General features: G+C 49.2%; 2 protein-coding genes and 1 long non-coding RNA gene across 3 annotated transcripts; 1 reads left to right on the top strand and 2 right to left on the bottom strand.

Annotated features, from left to right (window-relative positions):
- Window positions 1-1,608: 1,608 nt before the first annotated feature.
- On the bottom strand, window positions 1,609-3,478 carry TNF (tumor necrosis factor). The gene is given in 4 exon segments (NM_001003244.4): window positions 1,609-2,183; window positions 2,483-2,530; window positions 2,710-2,755; window positions 3,293-3,478. Coding segments are annotated over 4 exon segments (702 nt in total). The 3' UTR covers window positions 1,609-1,761.
- LOC111098213 lies at window positions 1,813-20,738 on the top strand. Its single transcript, XR_005367527.1, has 4 exons — window positions 1,813-2,211; window positions 2,462-2,556; window positions 5,631-5,715; window positions 19,816-20,738. It is a non-coding gene; the product is annotated as an uncharacterized LOC111098213 (long non-coding RNA).
- On the bottom strand, window positions 5,625-6,567 carry LTA (lymphotoxin alpha). Its single transcript, NM_001313849.1, has 3 exons — window positions 6,472-6,567; window positions 6,281-6,386; window positions 5,625-6,037 (listed from the first exon to the last, which is right to left on the bottom strand). Exons 1-3 carry the CDS (start codon window positions 6,565-6,567, stop codon window positions 5,625-5,627), a joined length of 615 nt encoding a protein of 204 aa, NP_001300778.1.
- Window positions 20,739-20,797: the final 59 nt, after the last annotated feature.

Here is a 20,797-nt window from a genome sequence, read left to right as displayed (position 1 = left end):
TTTGTGGACCCATTTGCGGGATGTGTTTCTGTCTTTGGTGGGTAGATGAGGCAGAGTAACTGGTTCATGTTGTACAGTTAGGGCTGCTGGGGAGCCTAGGATCAGGCGATCTGAATATCTGGAAGTCCTTTGGCTGTGATTCAGATGCCTGAGAATGTGGCCCTTCCCAGACTCTCCTACAGGCAGCAACAGCAGGAAACCTCACCTGAGCATTTCAGGTGCAGGACTTCCCCATTGGAATTCCCAGAGTTGGAAATTCCCACGCCCTGAGGGAGAGGTATTAGGTTCAGGCTTCAGTTTCCTGGGGGAGGGGCCTGTTTGACAGGGCTTTGTTATACGGAGGGTCTCCTGAGCCTCAGTAGTCCTGTGAGTGGGGACCGTGTTCAGGGATCATTTATTTTTTATTTTTTAAAAAATATTTTATTTATTTATTCATGAGAGACATAGAGAGAGACAGAGAGAGGCAGAGACACAGGCAGAGGGAGAAGCAGGCTCCATGCAGGGAGTCCAACACAGAACTCGATCCCAGGTCTCCAGGATCACGCCCTGGGCTGAAGGCAGCACTAAACCGCTGAGCCACCTAGGTGCCTAGGGATCATTTAAAAAATAAAAACAAAAACAAACTCTTCTCTGCATTTTTTATATGGATTCAGGGATTTAAAAAAAATTCTTCATCTATTTGAGAGAGAGAACGCACACGTGTGAGTGAGCAGAGGGAGAGGCAGAGAGAGAGGAAGAGAAGCGGACTCCCTGCAGAGACATGGGGCTCGATCCCACCAGCCTGAGATCACAACCTGAGCCAAAAATCAGAAGTCAGAGGCTCAACCCACTGGATGAGCTACCTAGGCGCCCCAGGTTCAAGGATCTGAAGGCTTATAGAGAGAGGACTTCAGGGAGTGGCCTCCCACCCCGGAGGAGAGGAAGATTCAGAATTAATTCCAAGAAAGAGACTGTGTTTCTTTTTCAAGCACATTTTATTTCTCGCCACTGACCAGTAGGGCGATTACAGACATAACTCCCCTGGGGAGCAGAGGTTCCACGATGTAGCGACAGTCAGTCACCAAATCAGCATTGTTTAGATAACTCTATCAGATAAATATTTTTGAAAAACATAAGCAAAAGGAGGCACAGAGGCCAGGAGGCCAGGTGGGAACAGCCTAGAGTTCAGCTCCGTTTTCACAGAAAACACGTCTGAGCCAAGGCAGCCCCTACGTTCGGTCTTCCAGGACACCCCAACTTCCCAAATAAATACATCCATCAGTAAATAAATAAATAATAAATAAATAATAAATAATCACAAGTGCAAACATAAATAGGAAGAGCTGGCTCCACGTGGGAGTCACTGGGCTTTCCTTCTCAGGAAGAGTCTGGGAACATATGACGAAAGGGAGGTGTGAGATCCACTCATGTCAGATTCTAGTTGAGATCTTCTCAAGGGTTGTTCTGAAGTGTTCTAGCCAGAACTGAAGGTTCCCTGACCCCTACATTCCAAGAATTCCAAGTTGCATTCAGGGATCCAAACCTGAGGTCTCCAGTGAGTGCTGGAAGCCCTGGTTTGAATTCTTGGTGGTGGCCAGTGCTGTGTCATGTCATCGGGGTCTCACATCCCTGGATCTTAGGTTTCTAAGTGTCGTTTAAAGTTCTAAGCTTGAGGCCCAGCCCTGAGCCCTTAATTCTCTTTCTAAGCCTGAAGGGGGTGAGGGGTCAGAGGAAGTGAGTGATCAAAGGGTCGGTTTGGGCAAGAATGGACGTCCTACCCCCTTACAGGGCAATGATTCCAAAGTACACCTGCCCGGACTCGGCAAAGTCCAGATAGTTAGGCAGATTGATCTCAGCGCTGAGTCGATCACCCTTCTCCAGTTGGAAGACCCCTCCCAGGTAGATGGGCTCGTACCAGGGCTTGGCCTCGGTCCCCTCTGGGGTCTCCCTTTGGCAAGGGCTCTTGATGGCAGAGAGTAGGTTGACCTTTGTCTGGTAGGAGACGGCGAAGCGGCTGATGGTGTGGGTGAGGAGCACATGGGTGGAAGGGCACCCTTGGCCCTTGAAGAGGACCTGGGAGTAGATGAGGTACAACCCATCTGACGGCACTATCAGCTGGTTGTCTGTCAGCTCCACGCCGTTGGCCAGGAGGGCATTGGCACGTCGGCTCAGCCACTGGAGCTGCCCCTCAGCTTCGGGGTTTGCTGGAGGGAAGAAGAGAAGGAGAGAGGGGTGAGTCAGTGTGACCCCTGTCAGTTCCACTCTCCACATCCTGGCCCTCGGGTTCTGCCCCCCCCCCCCACATCCGGTTCCTGTCCCCTCTGCCTTCCCACATACCATCTGGCCATGAGATTCTGAGTATCCGCCTCAAGGCCAGTGAGTCCCTCTCATACCATCTCTAAGGTCTGTTTACCCTCAGCCTGGGGTCAGCCCCCAAATCCTATCCCTCAATAGCCGATGTGCTTCCCCATCCCCCACCCAGTTGCCTCCGCAGAGCTCTTACCTACAACATGAGCTACTGGCTTGTCACTTGGAGTTCGAGAAGATGATTCTGAGGAGGGAAGAGGAAAGAAAATGGTGAGATCCTTAAGCTTCCTGGAAAAGATCCCACTACTTTGACCTCCATGCCTCCTCCCCTCAAACAAGTGCCTGAATCTCCCTCCTGCTTCTCTCCCAGGATTCACTCCCACACAAGGTCAGAATGAGGAGAGAGGCTTTGGAGATACTTACTGACTGTCTGGGCAAGAGGGCTGATTAGTTGGAGGCCATTTGGGAGCTGTTGGGGAGAAGAAGGAGGTTTAGCATCAGAGCAAGTCACCCCTGTAGGAGAAACAGCTTATGCAGCTCAGACTTTAGTTTTCTCTCCCATCCATCCCTTGTCCATTCATCCATATCACAACACTTTCGCGGAGTGGCTTCCATGAGCCAGACACCTTCATCTTTCCTTATCTCTTTTCTCACATTTTTCCTTATCTCTCTCTCATATTGTCCATATCTTTCTGTCTCACCATCTTTATTCATATCACTTGTTCTGTCCCCATCTCTCTACCCACACCCCACATCTCTCCACACATCTCTCTTTACATATGTCTGTCTGCATGCTCATTCATTCATCATTCATTCATTCATTCATTCATTCAAGAAGCAATCCATGAGCATCTTCCATGTGCTCCTCGCTCTCCCTCTTCCATCTCTCCCCATATCTCCTTCTGCCTCCCCATCTTTCTCCACATTTTCCTCTCTCAATGGTCCCCACCAGCACCACCACCCTCCCTGGCGGGAGAATGAGCCAAGTCCTTCGTGGGGCACTCACCTCTTCCCTCTGGGGGCCGATCACTCCAAAGTGCAGCAGGCAGAAGAGTGTGGTGGCCCCTGCGACGAGGAGGAAGGAGAAGAGGCTGAGGCAGAAGCACCTTCTGGAGCCCGGGGGGCCCCCCGCCTTCTTGGGGAGCGGCTCCTCGGCCAGCTCCACGTCCCGGATCATGCTTTCAGTGCTCATGGTGTGCTTCTGAGAGGGGCTCAAGTCCAGTGGGGAGACGGTAGAGCCCTGGGGCCTTGTATATTAGAGGGAGAGAATCGCCTGGCTGCTTGTCTGGGGGGGCGTCGTCTGAGAAGTTATTTCCAGGGGCCTCTGGAGTTGCGTGCTCTCTCCCCGCTGGTCCCCTGGTGTCCTCGCTGAGGGAGCTCCTGCTGGCTGGGTGTGCAAACAGCTGCATTTATATACCCGCGGGGCGAGAGGAGGGCGGGGAAAGGCTCTCAATCAAGCAGCGGAAAACTTCCTTGGTGGAGAAACCCATGAGCTCATCTGGAGGAAGCGGTGGGGCCCTACACCTTCGGTCTCGGTTTCTTCTCCATCGTGGGGGCGGGGGTTTGGAAAGTTGGGGACACCCAGGCATCAAGGATACTTCCTACTCGCCCCCCTCGGATTCTGAGGGAGACTTCCTGGGCCAGTCACTGCTGTGTACATTGTGTAGGACCCTGGAGACTGGACCCCAGTTTCCCTCTGCCCCCAATTCCCATTCCCTCCATTTTTTTCCTGAGGTTCAGGTCTGCGGCCTGTTTTCCTCTGATTTCCAGACTGGACTTGGTAGGTATAGAGCCAGAAAGGTGCAAGGGGTGGGGCTTCAGAAAGCTGAGTCCTTGGTGGGGAGAGAGCTTGGAGGGGGAGCTATGCAGGGTCCTGACACGTGTGTTGGGTCCCTGGGGGGGGGGGGGAGCTTGAGAGAAGGGAGCATGAGGCTGGAGATGTGGATGGGATCCCTGATGGGCTGGGGAGGGGCGGTAAATGGCAGGGACCCACCCGGGGCAGCCCCTGTGGGAGCGAAATCAAGCCTGGGAATTCACCCCACGAGGGCAGGCTTCTCCTTTCATTCTGACCGGGAACTGAGCAGTGCTGGTTTCAGTCTTGGCTTCCAAGGGACTCTGAGCCCCGATTTTTGCATGAGCTCTCCTCTGTCAGAGCTCCTGTGTGTGGCCTTGTGTCCCAAAGAACTCCATGCCCCCAGATTTCTGGAGATAGCCCTAGCCGTCAGAGCCCCTCTGTGTGACCGTGACCATGTCTCCTAAAATGTCTCCCATGTTCCCCACCCCCCTAACCTGGGGGTCTCCCATTCCTTAGGGCCCTTGCACAGCCATTCTTCCAGAGGGTCCCTGTGCCCAGCCTTCGGTGTGGTCGCTTCTCCCCAGAGGACTCCTGTAATCCCTTTTCCTCTGAGCCTCCACACTTAGCCGTCTGAGCCCACCGGGCCCTGACCTCCACTCCTGCAGACCTTGGGCTCTTATTTTTCCTTTCTCTTCCCAGCTTATCCTTCAGTTTCCCTGAGCAGTCTGGCTGCCTCACCCCTGTGATCCTGCCACATCCCCCCTCGCCCCCCAAGCTCCTTAGGCCCCTTCATCTCCTTGCAGCTCCACAGTTACTGTCTCTTCTGAGGCCCCTGTCCCCCTTCCATTTCTTTGAGACCAGGAAAATTCTCCCCTCCCAGACAGACAGACATAGACAGCATTTCAGAGAAAAGAGGTTTATTGGGCTTCGTTGAAGGTGCAGATGTCTCCTCATGGGATGTCTAGTCAAGCAGTGGTTGATCTGAAGAGTCCTTTGCTTCCTTCTAGAGCTCCCTGGTGTCTCAGACATGCTTGGTTTCTCTTTCACTGGGTTATCCTTATGCCGATGTTCTCTTGCTCTTCATCTCTTGGGCATATTTCTCTCTCTCTCTCTCTCTCTCTCTTCTGGCGGACTTCTATTATTTCCTTCCCTCCATTCTCCATAAATAAATAATTTAATTTTTCCCCTTCATAAATAATCCCCCCTTCCCTGCCTTCTGTTATCCACCCAAGCTCCTCCTGGTGTCTGCCCCCTCCATGTCCATGGCTAGGTCCTCCTTAGACTGGTAGGACAGTTGGAGAACCGGCAGGAATTTCTAGGCAGAACTCGAACTCCTCAGCCTAGCATTGGGGTATGCTGAAGGGAGGTATGGTCCCCTGGAGTGCCTTAGAATTCCTTCTTTGGAAGCTCCAGGTAACTCGAGCAGGGGAGACTTGAGGCTATTGGAAGGGTCAAAAGAGAGGCACGGTGACCCTTGAAGTGGTCAGAATGGAGGCAAAATGGGGAAAAGGTCTTGAAACCAATTTTTTTTTTCTGGATTTTTCTACAGAGCGAAGGCTCCAAAGAAGACACTACTGGGGCTGAGGAGTAGGTGGGAGATGCCATCGGTGTGAGTGGATAGCTGGTCTCCCTGGGTAAGCAGGAACACAGCTCCCTGGTACACAGAGCGCACCCAAGGTCCCTGTGGCCCTGGGCACACAGACTTCTGAGCACTGAGGAGAGGCACATGGAAGGGGTACTGGGAGGAAAAGAGCTGGACCTCATGGGCCAGGTAGAGTGGGGTGGGGGTGGCCTTGGGGAAGCAGCCTTCCCCTGAGAAGACCACCTGGGAGTAGACAAAGTAGAGGCCACTGGTGGGGACCAGGAGGGAATTGTTGCTCAGAGAGAAGCCATGGCGGAGGAAGGCACGATCCGTGTTTGCTCTCCAGCGCAGCGAGTTCTGGATGCTGGGGTCTCCTAGGAGGAGAAAGAGGGAACAGGAGGGGTCAAGAACCTGGGGTGTCAGCAGTCTTAAACCCTGAGGAAGTAGGTACTGGGCTGAGTTCCTGGGGGTGGCTGGGAGGACAGATGGGAGTGGGATACCTCTATGTGGGAGGGTGGGGGAAGTTAGGGGAGAAGTGCACTAGATGCTTGGTCCCTTGAAGGGGGTGTGGGAGGAGAGTTGGGAGCCACATGTCCAGAGCGCCAGGTGCTGTTTACCAATAAGATGAGCAGCAGGTTTGAGGGTGCCTTGTATGAAGTGCTTCTGAGGGTGCTGGTAGGCAGTCCGGGCAGCCGAGGGTGAGATGCCGACACCAGGAAACCCCTAGAGGACAAAAGGGTGGAGGGTGGCTTAAGGCCCAAAGTGTGGCTGGACAACCCCTGCAGCCCCCATTCTCCTGCTGCCTCACCTGGGCCCCAGGCGGCAGTCCCAGCAGCAGCCCCAGGAGGAGGAGGACGGGGGCGCTGCGCACCCTCAGGAGGTAGAGCCTTCCAGGTGGTGTCATGGGGAGAACCTGCAGGGAGAGAGCCGGTGAGTGGTGCGCCGCGCGGTGAGCGTGAGCGGGGCGGGGCTGGGGGGCGGAGGACGGGCCTCCCGCCGGCGGACAGAGCCCGGGAGAGACCGGGCAGCGAGAGAAGGGAACAGGATGCAGTCAGGGAAAGCCCGGCTGAACAAGGGGGGCACAGAAAGAGAAACAGACACGAGAGGGGAACAGAGAGGTATGTGGTAGAAACAGAGAACGTGTGACAGAGACAGAGAAGAAAGTCTGATTGATGAAGCATCAGAGGGTGGGGAACAAACCGACAGTGAACCCACCCAGGCCCAGCCCCAGGCAGGAGGTACTGGGGGGCTGGGGCGCAGGCAGAGGGGCAGAGTGCCCAGCGGGGTCTGCCACCCACGGGGACGACGGGCGGAGAGTCTCACCTGCTAGGCTGGGTGCCTGGGCCGGACGCCTGGGTCCCCTTTATAGAGGAAGCGGCAGTGGCAGCGTGGCAGGCGGGCGGGTTCTAGGCCCCTGGCTGGGCCCGGGGAAGCCCCCAGGGCTTAGAAGATGCTGCCGTTTCAGTCGAAGGCAGGAAAGGCTGAGGCCTAGGACTGAACCACAGGCTGGGGGCTCAGACGACTGAGTTCTGGGAAAGGGAGCAGGTCAGGGGAACCGTGGGCTGGGAGGGCCAGGGAGCGAGCGGGGTCAGGCCCAGGAGTTCCAGAGAAGGGACAGTCAATTCGGAGAGGAGGAAGGGAGCAGCTGGGGCGTGGGCTGGAGGCCAGGTTCCTTGAAGAGCCATTATATAGAACACCTCTGCACCATTGATCACAGGCTACTCTCTGTGCCCATTTCCTCCTCGTATACCCCCAGCCTTGTCCCAAATGGTTCAAATCACACTTGTCCCCGTGTGTGTACTTTCCTGGCCGTCTGGCAGGTTTTAGATCAAGAAGTTGCATTATATATCCCTTTGCCTGGGACATTCTGGTTGATGCCTGTTGTCCTGGTGAAAATGTTCATGGATCTCCCTTTTGCTCTCAAAAGTGTCCTGGTTTGGAAGATGAATGTCATGGTTCCCCTACTTAGGGATATTGCCTTGGGCTCACATATGATGAAGTCTCATCTCACTCGTGAAGAATGTCCTTCACCTCACCCCACCTTAGGTGACCTCCATAGATCAGATTTTTTTTTTAAGATTTTTATTGATTTATTCATGAGAAACAGAGAAAGAGAGAGAGAGAGAGGCAGAGACACAGGCAGAGGGAGAAGCAGGCTCCCCATGGGGAGCCTGATGCAGGACTCGTCCCCAGGACCCCAGGATCATTATTTGAGCTAAAAGTAGATACTCACCCACTGAGCCACCCAGGTGCCCCAGGTTTTTTTTTTTTTTTTAATATTTTATTTATTCATTTATTTAGGTGGGGGAGGTGGGGAGAGTGTGTGAACAGGGTGAGGGGCAGAAGGAGAGGGAGAAACAGAATCCCAACTAAGCAGACTCCCTGCCAAGCGTGGAGCTTGAAGTGGGGCTTGATTCCAAGACCTCAAGATCATGACCGAACTGAAACCAAGAGCTGGATGCTTAACTAGATGAGCCACCCAGGCGCACCCCCCCACTCCAGATCGGATTTATATAACCGCAAACAAACACACACTCTGGGATTAAGGAATGTAGCAACTTCCAAAGTTCTCTACAGGGAGGGAAGGCAGGAGGAGCTTGAGGGTACTGAGCTAGGGTCAACTCTGAAAGACTCGTCTGGAAGCTGCATTTGCAGCACCAGTATAATGTTTAAGATTTCCCCCTTTTGGGATCCCTGAGTGGCGCAGCGGTTTGGCGCCTGCCTTTGGCCCAGGGCGCGATCCTGGAGACCCGGGATCGAATCCCACGTCGGGCTCCCGGTGCATGGAGCCTGCTTCTCCCTCTGCCCCTCTCTCTCTCTCTCTCTCTGTGACTATCATAAAGAAATAAAAATTAAAAAAAAAAAAGATTTCCCCCTTTTAACTTGGGTACAGTAAGGTACGTATCTGTTAAATTTACAGCCTGATGAGCTTTTCCATCTGTTCATGTAGTCACCACCCAGTTCAACATATTTTTGGGTCTATAAAAGGTTCTCTCATGCTCCCTCCCAGTTGATAACCTCTAAAGATAACCAACCACTTTCTGACCTCTATCACCATAGATTAGTTGTCTCTGCTTTTGAATGTCATATAAATGAAGTCATACAGAATGTACTTGTTGGGTTTGGCTTCTTTCACTCAACATGATGTTTGTGAGATCCATCCATGTGATTTGCATGTTCAGTGTGTTGTTTTTGTTGTTGCTTTTCATTATGATGCAGCAATCTATTGTGTGAATATACTTTAACTTATTTGCCCATTTTTCTGTTGAGAGACATTTGGTTTGTTTCTAGTTTTTGGTTACTCTGAAAGATGTCGATATGAACATTCTGATACATGAGCCAGTTTTCACTTAATTTGTATGTAAAAAAAAGCAAGGTTTCTAAATATAATTTAAAAAAAATTTTTAAATATGATTTTTAAAATATGATTTTTAAAAAAGATTTTATTTATTTATTCATGAGAGACACAGAGAGAGGGGCAGAGACGTAGGCAGAGGGAGAAGCAGGCTCCATGAGGGAGCCCGATGTGGGACTCGATCCCAGGACTGTGGGATCACACCCTGAGCCAAAGGCAGGTGCCCAACTGCTGAGCCACCCAGGCATCCCTCTAAGTATGATTTTATCCATGTTTTAGAAGACTGAGAAAATCACAACTGGCTTTCTCAAGTATCACCATTTTTATTGGTGTTGTTATGCTTTCATCTTGAGGGTTTTATTTATTTTATTTTATTTTTAAAGATTTTATTTACTTATTCATGAGAGACAGAGAGAGGCAGAGACAGGAGAAGCAGGCTCCACACAAGGAGCCCAAATGGGACTCGATCCCAGGACTCTGGGATCACGCATGTCCTGAGCGGAAGGCAGATGCTAAACCTCATCTTTGAGGGTTTTAAATGGCTAAAGTCCCCCCACCCCCACTATGGCATTGGGCATATTGCTGTTCTCCTCTGGCACAAAGGTTCTGAGTGGTCTTGGTGCCCTGTGGCACACATAAGTAGCATTCAGGGTTTGTATCAGTCATTTCTCCTGCTTTCCTCCCCCTTCTTTTTTTTTTTTTTTTTTAAAGATTTTATTTATTTATTCATGATAGACATAGAGAGAGATTGAGGCAGAGACAGGAGAGGGAGAAGCAGGCTCCATACCAGGAGCCCGACGTGAGTCTCAATCCCGAGACTCCAGGATCGCGCCCTGGACTGAAGGCAGGCGCTAAACCGCCACCGAGCCACCCAGGGATCCCCTTTCCTCCCCCTTCTTGAGGCTCTTTGTCTTTCATGCCTTCCTGGTCCAATAAGAGTATTATTTCTTTTCATTCTCCTTCTACCTCTTTAGCTTTCTCTCTATTTCACAAATGTTTATTGAGCATATTGCACAAGGCATCAAGGTTACAGGTTTGAAAGACGGTCCCCATGACCTCTAGGAGCTCAAAGACCAGTGTGGAAAATAGGAAAGTTACCAGATATTGCAATAAAAAGTGTGATAGTGGGCTTATGGCAGTCCATAGAAAAGCCGTTGAACTTGGCCTGGGGGTGGGTGGGTGTCAGGCATTAACTGTGGAGAGACAGCCTGAGCAGGACATAAGGGAGAGGGAGAGGGAGAATCTTAAGCAGGCTCCACATTCAGTAGAGCCCAACATGGGGCTTGACCTCACGACCCTGAGATCATGACCTGAGCCAAAATCAAGAGTCAGGTGCTTAACCAACTGAGCCACCCAGACACCCCTTCATAAGCACTTTAGTAGCACTTGGTGTTCTACCAAGAAGATCTTGAAAAACTTGATTTGGGTAAACTCAATGGTCTCATTCTTAGGGCTTTCTTCTAGGTCGCCATACATTGCAGGAGAGTTATGTAGCCAAAAGAGGCCTTCTCCCTTGCCATCTAACCTCAAAAAGCCCTCAGTATTTCTCAATCCTTCTTTCTTGATTCCCCATTACAGTCCTGTGGGTTCTCTATCTTAGATGTTCTAAATCTCTGTGCCTGTTACACCTCAACTTTACCTCTTCACTCTCAATTGGTGATGCTGTCATCTATTTCATTGAGCTCTGGCCATCCAAGCTGAATTTCTTCACTTTTTTTTTTCTTTCACTTTATTCACACTTTGGGTACAAATAGAAGGGGCAGAGATGAGGCTTGCGAGGGAAGCTGAGAACACATTCTGAAGGGTTTAAAACCAAGAAAAGTTTTTGTTTCATTCTAACAATGATGGGAAGCCACCAAAATTTTTAAGTGAGAGAGGGACTCACTTGGTACATCAGAAAAATGAGTCTAGAAGCTGCATGAAGAATGGATTAGTGTACAGGAATTGAGGGGCTGGAGGGAAAAGCAAAATGTGGAGAGCAGTCAGGAAAATTGTGTAATAATCCAGCAAGGAGATAACAAAATGAGGAGGCAGCAGGAGGACAGAAAGGACAAGAGAGTTTCTAGGAAAAATCTACAGGTCTTGGGGGCTGACCAGATGTGATGGAGGAAGAGTAGCCATAGATGTCCCTTTTAATTATCTTGGTCTGGGAGGGGGACTGGCTCAGTCAATTAAACATCAAACTCTTGGTTTCCACTCGGGTTGTGATCTCAGGGTTGTGAGCTGGAGTTCTATGTTGGACTCCATGCTCAATGAGGAGTTTGCTTGAGTTCTCTCACTCCCTCTCTCTCGGCCCCTCCCCTGAGCTCTTGCGTACGCTCTCTCTCTAATAAAGAAATCAATCTTAAAAAAAAAAAATCTTAGTCTGTAACTTGGCTTCTTCTTAATTCTTTTAACCTACTGTCTCTGTCTTTTTTTTTTTTTTTATGATAATCACAGAGAGAGAGAGACACACACACACACAGGCAGAGGGAGAAGCAGGCTCCATGCACCGGGAGCCCGACGTGGGATTCAATCCCGGGTCTCCAGGATCGTGCCCTGGGCCAAAGGCAGGCGCCAAACCGCTGCACCACCCAGGGATCCCTAACCTACTGTCTCTTATGTCACTGTTAGTTTCCCTCTTGGTCTCTGCTCCTTTCCTTTCCTCTGTGTGTGTGTCTCTCTCTCTGGGGTTCCTTTTCCTTCCTGTTGTCTCTTTCTGCGTCTCTAATGGTAGGAGCTGATGGACTAAGTGACCTCAGTTATATTAAAATATAAAACAGTGTTGCAATTAATGGTGAGAAACCGAGAAAGGGAGAAACTTAGGTCAGAGAGGAAGACAGGGCATTGAGGAACAAAAAGGGGAAGGCAAGGAGTGATAGGACATGAGAGACAGAGAGGAAGGAAGGGCAAGACTGGGCTGAGGCTCAGTGTCACAGGCGTTTGTGATGTGCTGAAGGACGCTCCTCGAGATGGACCAATCTTGGTTTCAATCTCAGTTTCGGAGGTTGTGTGAAATTTGGTTTCTTTCTTGGGGAGGCCAGCAGTTGGTTTGGGGCTTTCCCTGGGTGGGAGGGGTGATGACTGGAGTCTTGTGCCCCAAACTCAGGGACATACAGTCTTTACAGTTGGCTCTATGGAGAACTAGTGAAATCTCTGAGGCCTTTAAATGAGGTTGAAACTTGAACATTAGCTTCAAACTTGAACTTAGCCTCAAAACCTAAATTGGGATTTAATACTTTGACCCTAACTCAAATTTAACCTCAACCCAAATCGCAACTCAAACTCAACCCTAACCTCAAATCTAAATACATTCCAATAAATAAACCTGAAAATAAACTTACCTCTAAACTAACCCAACCTTGTTTCCTAGAGCTAATCTTGAAATTAACTCATCCCCACACCTGACCCTATAGTTAAACCTGATTCTTAAAAAAATAAAATAAAATAAAATAAACAATTAAATAAATAAATAAACCTGATTCTACAGGTAAGTCCAATCTAAGCCTCAAACCTAAAGTTGGGCTTTCTCTTGTTTTATTCCATTATTCATCCATCCCTCCATTTAAGAATTTCTTTTTGGCCCCATTTTTTTTTTTGGCCCCAATTTAAGAAGGTTTTTTGAGTACCTATTATGTGCTGGGCACTGTTCTAGGCAATAGGGATATAGTGGCAAGCAAATCAGACATCCTAGTAAAGCAAAGCATAAAGGAAATACCCTGATGAAGTCAATAAGTAGTGCTATGAGGAAATAATAGAGGACATGTGAGGAGTGGCAGAGAACTACTTTAGACACAGTGGTCAGGAAGTCCTTTCCGAGTAAGTGGCATTTAAGCTAAGACCCAAATGACAGGTAAGAGTGACCAGGTGAAGATTTAGGGGAGAAGCATTCCAGGCAAAGGGAACAGCTACTGCAAAAGCTGGAAGGTAGAAATGAGCAGGGGGTGTTGAAGAACAGAAAGGAAGCTGGTGTGTGGCTGGAGCAGAGAGACAGTGGGAGCGGGGTAGGGGATGGAGTCAGAGAGAGAAGGCAGGAGCCAGATCATGCAGGGACATTCATTTTTTTTTTTAATTTTTATTTTATTTATTTATGATAGTCATACAGAGAGAGAGAGAGAGAGAGAGAGAGAGAGAGAGGCAGAGACATAGGCAGAGGGAGAAGCAGGCTCCATGCACCGGGAGCCCGATGTGGGATTCAATCCCGGGTCTCCAGGATAGCGCCCTGGGCCAAAGGCAGGCGCCAAACCGCTGCGCCACCCAGGGATCCCCATGCAGGGCCATTCAAAGGTAAATAAATCATGAGAAGCAGGGTGTCAGTGTGTATGTATCCTTGTGTATAAGGGGGAAGAGGGGAAAGAGGACTGGGGAGGAGGTGGAGGATGGAATGGAGTGAGGCAGAGGTGATTGGATTTGTGTTTTTCAAAGATCCTAGGTTTTTTTTTTTTTATCTACGATAGTCACACACACACACAGAGAGAGAGAGAGGCAGAGACACAGGCTCCATGCACCGGGAACCCGACGTGGGATTCGGTCCCAGGTCTCCAGGATCATGCCCTGGGCCAAAGGCAGGCGCAAAACTGCTGCGCCACCCAGGGATCCCAGATCCTAGGGTTTTAAAAGATCTAGGGTGCCTCATTGGCTCAGTCGGTTAAGCATCTGCCTTCAGCTTAGGTCATGATCCCAGAGTCCTGGGATACAGTCTAGATCTGACTCCCTACTCAGTGGGAAGTTTGCTTCGTCCTCTCCTTCTGTGTCTCCACTGCTCTTGCTCTCTTTCTCTCACTCACACTCTCTCTCAAATAAATAAAATCTTAAAAAAAAAAAAAAAGATCCTGTGTCTAGATTGGATTGTAGAAGGAAAAAAATGAAAGCAGGGACACAAGTTAGGAGGCAATGGCAGTGATAGGAAGAGAGAAGATGGTGGCAGACGTGGAAATGGAGAGAAGTAGACAAATGTGGGATATATTTCAGGGGTAGAATTGACAGGACTTGATGTTCAATTTGAGTGGATGTGTGTGGGGATGGAAGATAGGGAGACTGGGACACGGATTCTGATGAAGTGGGTGAACCAAAAGTTTGATTTTGAATATGTTAAGTCTAAATCCATTGGGTAGGGATGCCTGGGTGGCTCAGCAGTTGAGCATCTGCCTTTGGCTTGGGTTGTGATCCTGGAGTCCTGGGGATGGAGTCCCATATCGGGATCCCTGTATGGAGCCTGCTTCTCTTTCTGCCTGTGTCTCTGCCTCTCTGTGTGTGTCTCTCACGAATAAATAAATGAAATCTTCAAAAAAAAAAAAAAAAAAAAAACAACCTTTAAAAAAATCCATTGGGCAGACATCCAAGTAGAGATTTCCCTTGCCAGTTGGATAGGAGTCTGGCTTTCAGAGGCAAGGTCAGAGCTAGAGAGACAACATTAGAAGTCATCAGCATGAGGATGGCATTTAAAGCCATGCAACTGGAAGACATATTTTGTCTTGTGCATCCCCCTGAGACCTCCTTCAAGGTATTTATGTTTTGAGACGCCTGGGTGGCTCAGCGGTTGAGCGTCTGCCTTTGGCTCAGGGCATGATCCCCGGGTCCCAGGATGGAGTCCCACATCGAGCTCCCTGCATGGAGCCTGCTTCTCTCTCTGCCTACATCTCTGCCTTTCTCTGTCCCTGTGTCTTTCATGAATAAATAAATAAAATCTTTTTTAAAAAGGTACTTAATGTTTCTTCCCTCGTAATAAATGCTATGTCCCTTCCATTCTAAATTCCAGAAGCAGCAATCTCCTATCTCCAGAAGCAAAACTCCTCTAGACCTTGTCTTCTCCTGAAGTCTCACTGGGATCTAACCTCTCTGGATTAGACTTCTTACCTGACAGGGACACTTCAGCCAATTTCACAATATTTGATGGAACTCCTCATATATTCAAATTCTCTGTCTCATTTTTGAAAGAGTCTTCCTCTGGCACCACGAAACCTGGATTTACCCTAATGATGCTCCTTTTCTCTTTGGTGAACACTGCTCTTCCTTCCTCCCAATCACAAGGTCCTCTGTCCCTACCGGGGCAGAGGAGAGATCACTATTCAGCACCATTAGCAACCTCCTTTTCTCCTCTTGAAGCCCATGCCTTTTGCATTTGCCATTCTCTTACTATCTGTACAGCACAGTCTTCACCATCTTTATCACACCCTTAACAATTTTATACCTAACTCAGCTCTTCTTCATATTTCATCCCTACCAACATCTTTAGAGACATCAAAACCACGCAGAATGAGTCTCACACTGTCCTCTCAGTGCCTTAAAATTTCTCAATTACAACAACTTTATAGCCTCTTTCCCTGCTCCTGTTTAGGCACCCACGAGCAAGGTTGTATTTCAGACCTCAGCATCACCTGGAAGGGCTACATCTTTGAGATCTTGAACTCTGAATTTTCCCTCTCATCATGACCACTCACTTTCATACCCCCTACTCTTCCCCAACAAATTAGTTCCCCATTCTCACCAAGGCTTCCAACTCCTCTTCTTTCCTTGTTTTCCTTGCCCATATGGTTTAATTTGCACTGCATGGTCAAAAATTTCAACTACTTTTACTAGCACTTATTTATGTATTTGGGAGAGAGAGAGAGTGCATGAGCAGGGGAGGGGACAGAGGGAGAAGGAGGGAGAGAATCTTAACCAGGTTTTGCACCTAGGGCAGAGCCCAACGTGGGGCTTGATCTCATGACTCTGAGCCAAAATCAAGAGTCAGGTGCTTAACCAACTGGGCCACCCAGACACCCCTTCATAAGCACTTTAGAAGCACTTGGTGTTCTACCAAGATCTTGAAAAACTTGATTTGGATGAACTCAGTGGTCTTATTCTTGAGGCTTTCTCCAAGGTTGCCACATAGTGCAGGAGAGTCATGTCACCAAAAGAGGCCTTCTGCTAACCCTTGCCATCAGAGAGCTCTCAGTATTTCTCAGTTCAATCCTTCTTTCTTGATTCCCTTTTACATTTCTGCACGCAATGTTCTCTGAGCCTCTTACACCTCAACTTTACCTCTTTCCTCTCGGTTGGTGATGCTGTCATCTCTTTCATTGAGCTTACGGCCATCCAAGCTGACCTCTTCACTTCTTCCCTTTTCCTCTACTTTATATTTCATCTATTTTTAAATTTAAATTTTATTTTTAAAATTTTTTCAGTTATTTGAGAGAGAGCGAGAGAGAGCATGAGCAGGGGGAGGGGCAAAGGGTGAGGGAGAAGGAGAAGCAGACTCTTCTCTGAGCCCGTGCAGGGCTTGATCCCAGGACCCTGGGATCAATGATCTGATCTGAAGGCAGATGCTTAACCAACTGAGCCACCCAGGCACCCCATCTTTCTTTTCTTTTGACTCCAAGACTCTTTCTTCTGTCCAAGGCTGATCCTTTGTACTCTGTAATCCACTTCCTGTGTCTTTACTATATTCTTTCCCCACATTTTCAGTATGTTTCTCTTCATGCATCTTGCTTTCATTTTACAAACATGTTCAGTTTTATTTCTATCTATTTATTTTTAAAGATTTTATTTGCTCATGAGAGACACACACAGAGAGAGGCAGAGACACAGGCAGAGGGAGCAGGCTCCATGCAAGGAGCCTGACATAGGACTTGATCCCCAGAACCTGGGATCAGGCCCTGAGCTGAAGGCAGATGCTTAACCTCTGAGCCACCCAAGAGTCCCCAGTTTTATTTCTTGAAAATAGTTCCCTGGACTCTGTTTTTCTCGCAAATATCCATTCTATCTCTCACCTTCCTTTTCTGTGTGATGTCTTAAGAGAGTAGGCCCCCTTAACTACCCACTTTTTTGGGAACTGGTAAAATTTTCCTCATCTGTAGAATTCGTGGGTTGAACTAGAGATGATTCTTAGTTGTCTTATATATTCACCATTCTATGACTTTGTACCTACCACCTCCCTTTCCTCACCTCCCACTCATTCCTCAACCTCTGTAAAGCGATTTCTGCCCATCTGGTAAGTGGAAACTGTTTTCTCAAAATTTGTAATTGTCTAGTTCCTGAACCCAAAGGATCTTTCAACCTTCCCCTACTAGACCTCTTTGAAGCATTAGATGTAGTTGCCCGGTCTCTGCTTGGCACACCCCTCCCTTGCCCTACTTCTCTAACCGCTTCCCCCACCTCCCTCCCTTAGTGATTCCTCACCGTCTTTAGGGGCTATTCTGGTCACCCTCTCTCAGGGCTCCTGTCCACTCCAGAGACTGTCTCTGCTAGGAAGGGAATGATGCCCAAATCTACCCCTCCAGTTCAAACTTTTCTCTTGAGTTCTGGACCTGCTTGTTGGAAATCTCCACTTGCATATTATGCTAACACCTCAAACTCAGCAAGCCTTCTTTGAACACTTTATTTCTCTAAGCAGGTGCACCTCCCATTATTACTTGTAGTTGTTACTTTTATATTAACTTGTTATACTGCAAGCCCTCTAATGAGGGCAGTGACTTTATATTTCATTTAAACCTTTTGTCTAGTAGAGTGCCCTGCTCCTCTCAGGTGCTTAATAAAAATTTATTGCTTCAGTGTCTAAAACTGAATTCCTTATCTTTCCCCTCAGCTAGGCTAAGGGCAGCATCTTTCTAATCTTCAGGCTCGAAATTCAGAGTCATCTAAAATTCCTCTTCTAAGATTCCTCCCAGTGTCCCATCAGTTGTCTTGGGCTAATGACTTATCTTCTCAGTTTTTTAAGATCTGTTCCCTCCTTTTTCATTTATTTATTTATTTTATTTTATTTATTTATTAATGAGAGAGAGGCAGAGACACAGGCAGAGGGAGAAGCAGGCTCCATGCACCGGGAGCCTGACGTGGGATTCGATCCCGGGTCTCCAGGATCACGCCCTGGGCTGAAGGCAGGTGCCAAACCGCTGAGCCACCCAGGGATCCCATGTTCCCTCCTTTAATACCACTTGGAATTACTGGGACCCAAGTTAAAATATACAAGTACCAGAGTCTTGGAGTAAGATGAGCTTTGTGCTCATTCCGCTACTTTTTTACCTGTGTGGCCTTAAGCAAGTTCAGCATGTATATGAGCCCCGGTTTCCTTTTTATGATGGAGATGGACCACCCACCTTCTGAACAGTTGTTGGCAGGATTACTCATGTTAGGAAGGGGCTTGACATGGTAGGTGTTCACAGAATGATAGTTTTTTCTTGACTCCTTGTCTGTAACACATATACACTCTCCCGTTCTCTCTCCCTCTTCTGCACAGCTGTCACCAGCACCACAGCACACAGCATGAAGTGTGTCCTAAACCCTTTACCTTGGCATTCTATGGTCCCTTCTTCAACACGTGCTCACTCACACCTGTGTTTGGTCTACCACAGGATGTTCATCTTTTCCTCAGTATGCTGTTTTCTGACTCCTGGTCTCTGCTGAAGCCATTTCATTGATCTACGGAGCTTTTCCATTCACTTACACCCAGAGCCCCACCGCCCCAGTGCTTTCAGATGGAATTCACCTCCCCTTTTCTGGATCCACTAGGATTTACTCTAGGGCATTCACTCCGCAACATGCCCTGAATCACAATTAGGTATGGGCCTCACCTCCGCTGTTGGACTGAAAACTTGAAGCAGTTTGGATTACCAATGGGCTACTTGATGCTTGGTTGAACTACACTGAATAGATTCCTTTCCAGATCCTTTTCTCAATTTAACTCAAACTTGCCTAAACCCCAGTCCCTAATTGACCCTCTTTGATCTCTCTAGTCTTGTTCTCTAATCTTGTTTTTCTAACTGAACCCCAATGCATCGTCCTTCACTTAAGATTCCTCGTTCCAGCTGTCGAGAGCAGAAACACTCACACCTCTCCAGTGTTTCACGGTAGGCACTGAGTCATCCCTTGGGGATCCCTGGGCCCCCCTCCCTGCCCCCACCACGGTGGACAGGATGCCTGCTGCCTGGCCCCAGGGGGTCAGAGGAAGCTAGGGCCTCTAGGGCTCAGTATTTTTATCAGACTAGGAAACAAGAGACACAGAAGCGGAAACCCTGTGGTCAGAGAAAGTGAACAGCCCTCATCTCAGGGGAACCCCCAACAGGGCTGGGGGCCAGACACCAGGAAGGGACGTTGAAAAGAGGTAGATTTGGGGGTCAGGTATCAGGGCTTATTTTGCTTTGGTTTTATGTAACTTTTGTAGAAGGGCAAAGATGTGCTTAAAAGCCAGAAAAAAAATCTGGATGGAGGAGCAAATTTGGCTGCCAAAGGTTTCTAATGCTTACCTCTCGACCCCCCAGCTTAGGGATCCTAACTCCAGCAACCCCAACTCCCCCCACTCCCAATGTGGGCTCTTTGCATGCCACTTCCGAAATCTCCGGCCTGTGAGAGGAACCGGACGCCTGGGTTGCTCACAGCTCAAAGACTCTTCTCTGAATCACAGCAGCTTCCTCTCACAGGATCTTTCTCACCAGCCCTTCCTCCTCCTGACCCTGAACAGCTGCCTGGTCTGGGAGGCTTTGGGTCTCCTGGCTGTCTTCTCCCAGGTCCCTTGCCCACTCTGCATACCCCTGCTTCCACGGGCTTCCCCTCCCTATCCTCTATTGCCCTCTGCTTCCACTCCTGGGATCCTCCTGAGTAAACCAGGGCTCCAAGCCTGGAAAGTAAGTTCCTGATTCATAAGATGCTCTGATGTAGAGTCGTGCAGATTGCACAGGCCGGCGCATGCCTGTACTTTCCTTTCTTTTCACGGAGTTCCTTGTTGTGTCCTGGGGGATGGCAGTGGGGTTTGGTACTGTCTACAGGTCTGGGGAGCTGGAGTGGAAATGGAGTGTGAACAGGGAAGGGGATGGCGCCAGACCCTCTCCCTCTGCTCCTCAGGACCTTTCCTTCAACCTCAGGACAAGAGGTCTATCTGGAAGGCTGAGCTGAACTGCCCAGAGATGAATTCCAGGGGTGCGATGGGAGCAGAAGCTGGAGAGGACCCGCGCCCTGGAGGATACAGAGGACTGAGGAGCTCCAGGGGAGATAGCTTTGGGTGTGGATCTCTAGTTGCCCAAGAACAGACAACCCAGGTTACATAATTTGGCTCTTTCCATCTCCTTCCCCTGCTCCTAATTTTAGCAACCAAAATTCCACTCCCCCCCCCCCCCCCCCAGGGCTCTTCCTCTGTCCATTCTGCTTCTATTCCATCCTCCCACAACCTCCTCAGGGCCCCCAGCTCCAGCTGCCCCCAATTCAGAGCATTCAGTGACTCAGCAAAGGGAAAGCCCTGTGTTGGGGGAGGGGGTGTTAAATGGGGAGGAGGATGTGGTTCTGCCTGGGGAACTGGGGAGAGGAGGGAAACTGGCTTTGTTCCCTTTTCTGCCTCAGTTCACATCTATTTTTCCAGTCATTGACTGCACAGTGGAGGAGCCCAGTGCAGGGAATGGAGTGAGACTGGTGGGCATACTGGGTCTCCTAAGGGCTGCCTCTGTGGGTGGGCATGCAGGGCCTTCCTGGCTCCAGCTGAGAGCACATCTTAGTGTGTGCGTGTGTGTTGCAGGTGTGTAGGAGCTGCGGGTTTGGGCAGGCGGGGTAGGAAAGAGATGTCATGTATGATGAAAACCACAGCAATGGAAAAAGGCAGAGGAGACACAGGGAGTGAGATGTGGAACCAGGTCTTATTAGGAAATGGAGGTGCCAAGCAGCAGTGGTGGTGGCCCATATCCTCCCCACTCCCACTCAATACAAATTTTGCTCCCACCCCATATCCTTCATCCTGTGGCATTGGCCTCTTCCTCGTCATCCCCATACTTGACTTTCCCCTTCCTATGGCCCTGCCTCTAACACTGTGTTCCCTGCAGTTCTCACTCTTTCCCTA

Source organism: Canis lupus, chromosome 12 (genome assembly GCF_011100685.1).
Source record: "Canis lupus familiaris isolate Mischka breed German Shepherd chromosome 12, alternate assembly UU_Cfam_GSD_1.0, whole genome shotgun sequence".
Taxonomy (NCBI): domain Eukaryota; kingdom Metazoa; phylum Chordata; class Mammalia; order Carnivora; family Canidae; genus Canis; species Canis lupus.
The sequence above is the reverse complement of the archived record's forward strand: the minus strand, read 5'-3'. Positions and strand labels throughout refer to the sequence as shown.

Excerpts from the sequence above, each read along its gene's own strand:
- LTA (NM_001313849.1), bottom strand. The coding sequence starts at position 6,567 with ATGACACCACCTGGAAGGCTCTACCTCCTGAGGGTGCGCAGCGCCCCC. Across the intron at positions 6,387-6,471 it reads GACTGCCGCCTGGGGCCCAG|GGGTTTCCTGGTGTCGGCAT; the intron begins GTGAGGCAGCAG and ends TTTGTCCTCTAG. Across the intron at positions 6,038-6,280 it reads ACCTGCTGCTCATCTTATTG|GAGACCCCAGCATCCAGAAC; the intron begins GTAAACAGCACC and ends TTCTCCTCCTAG.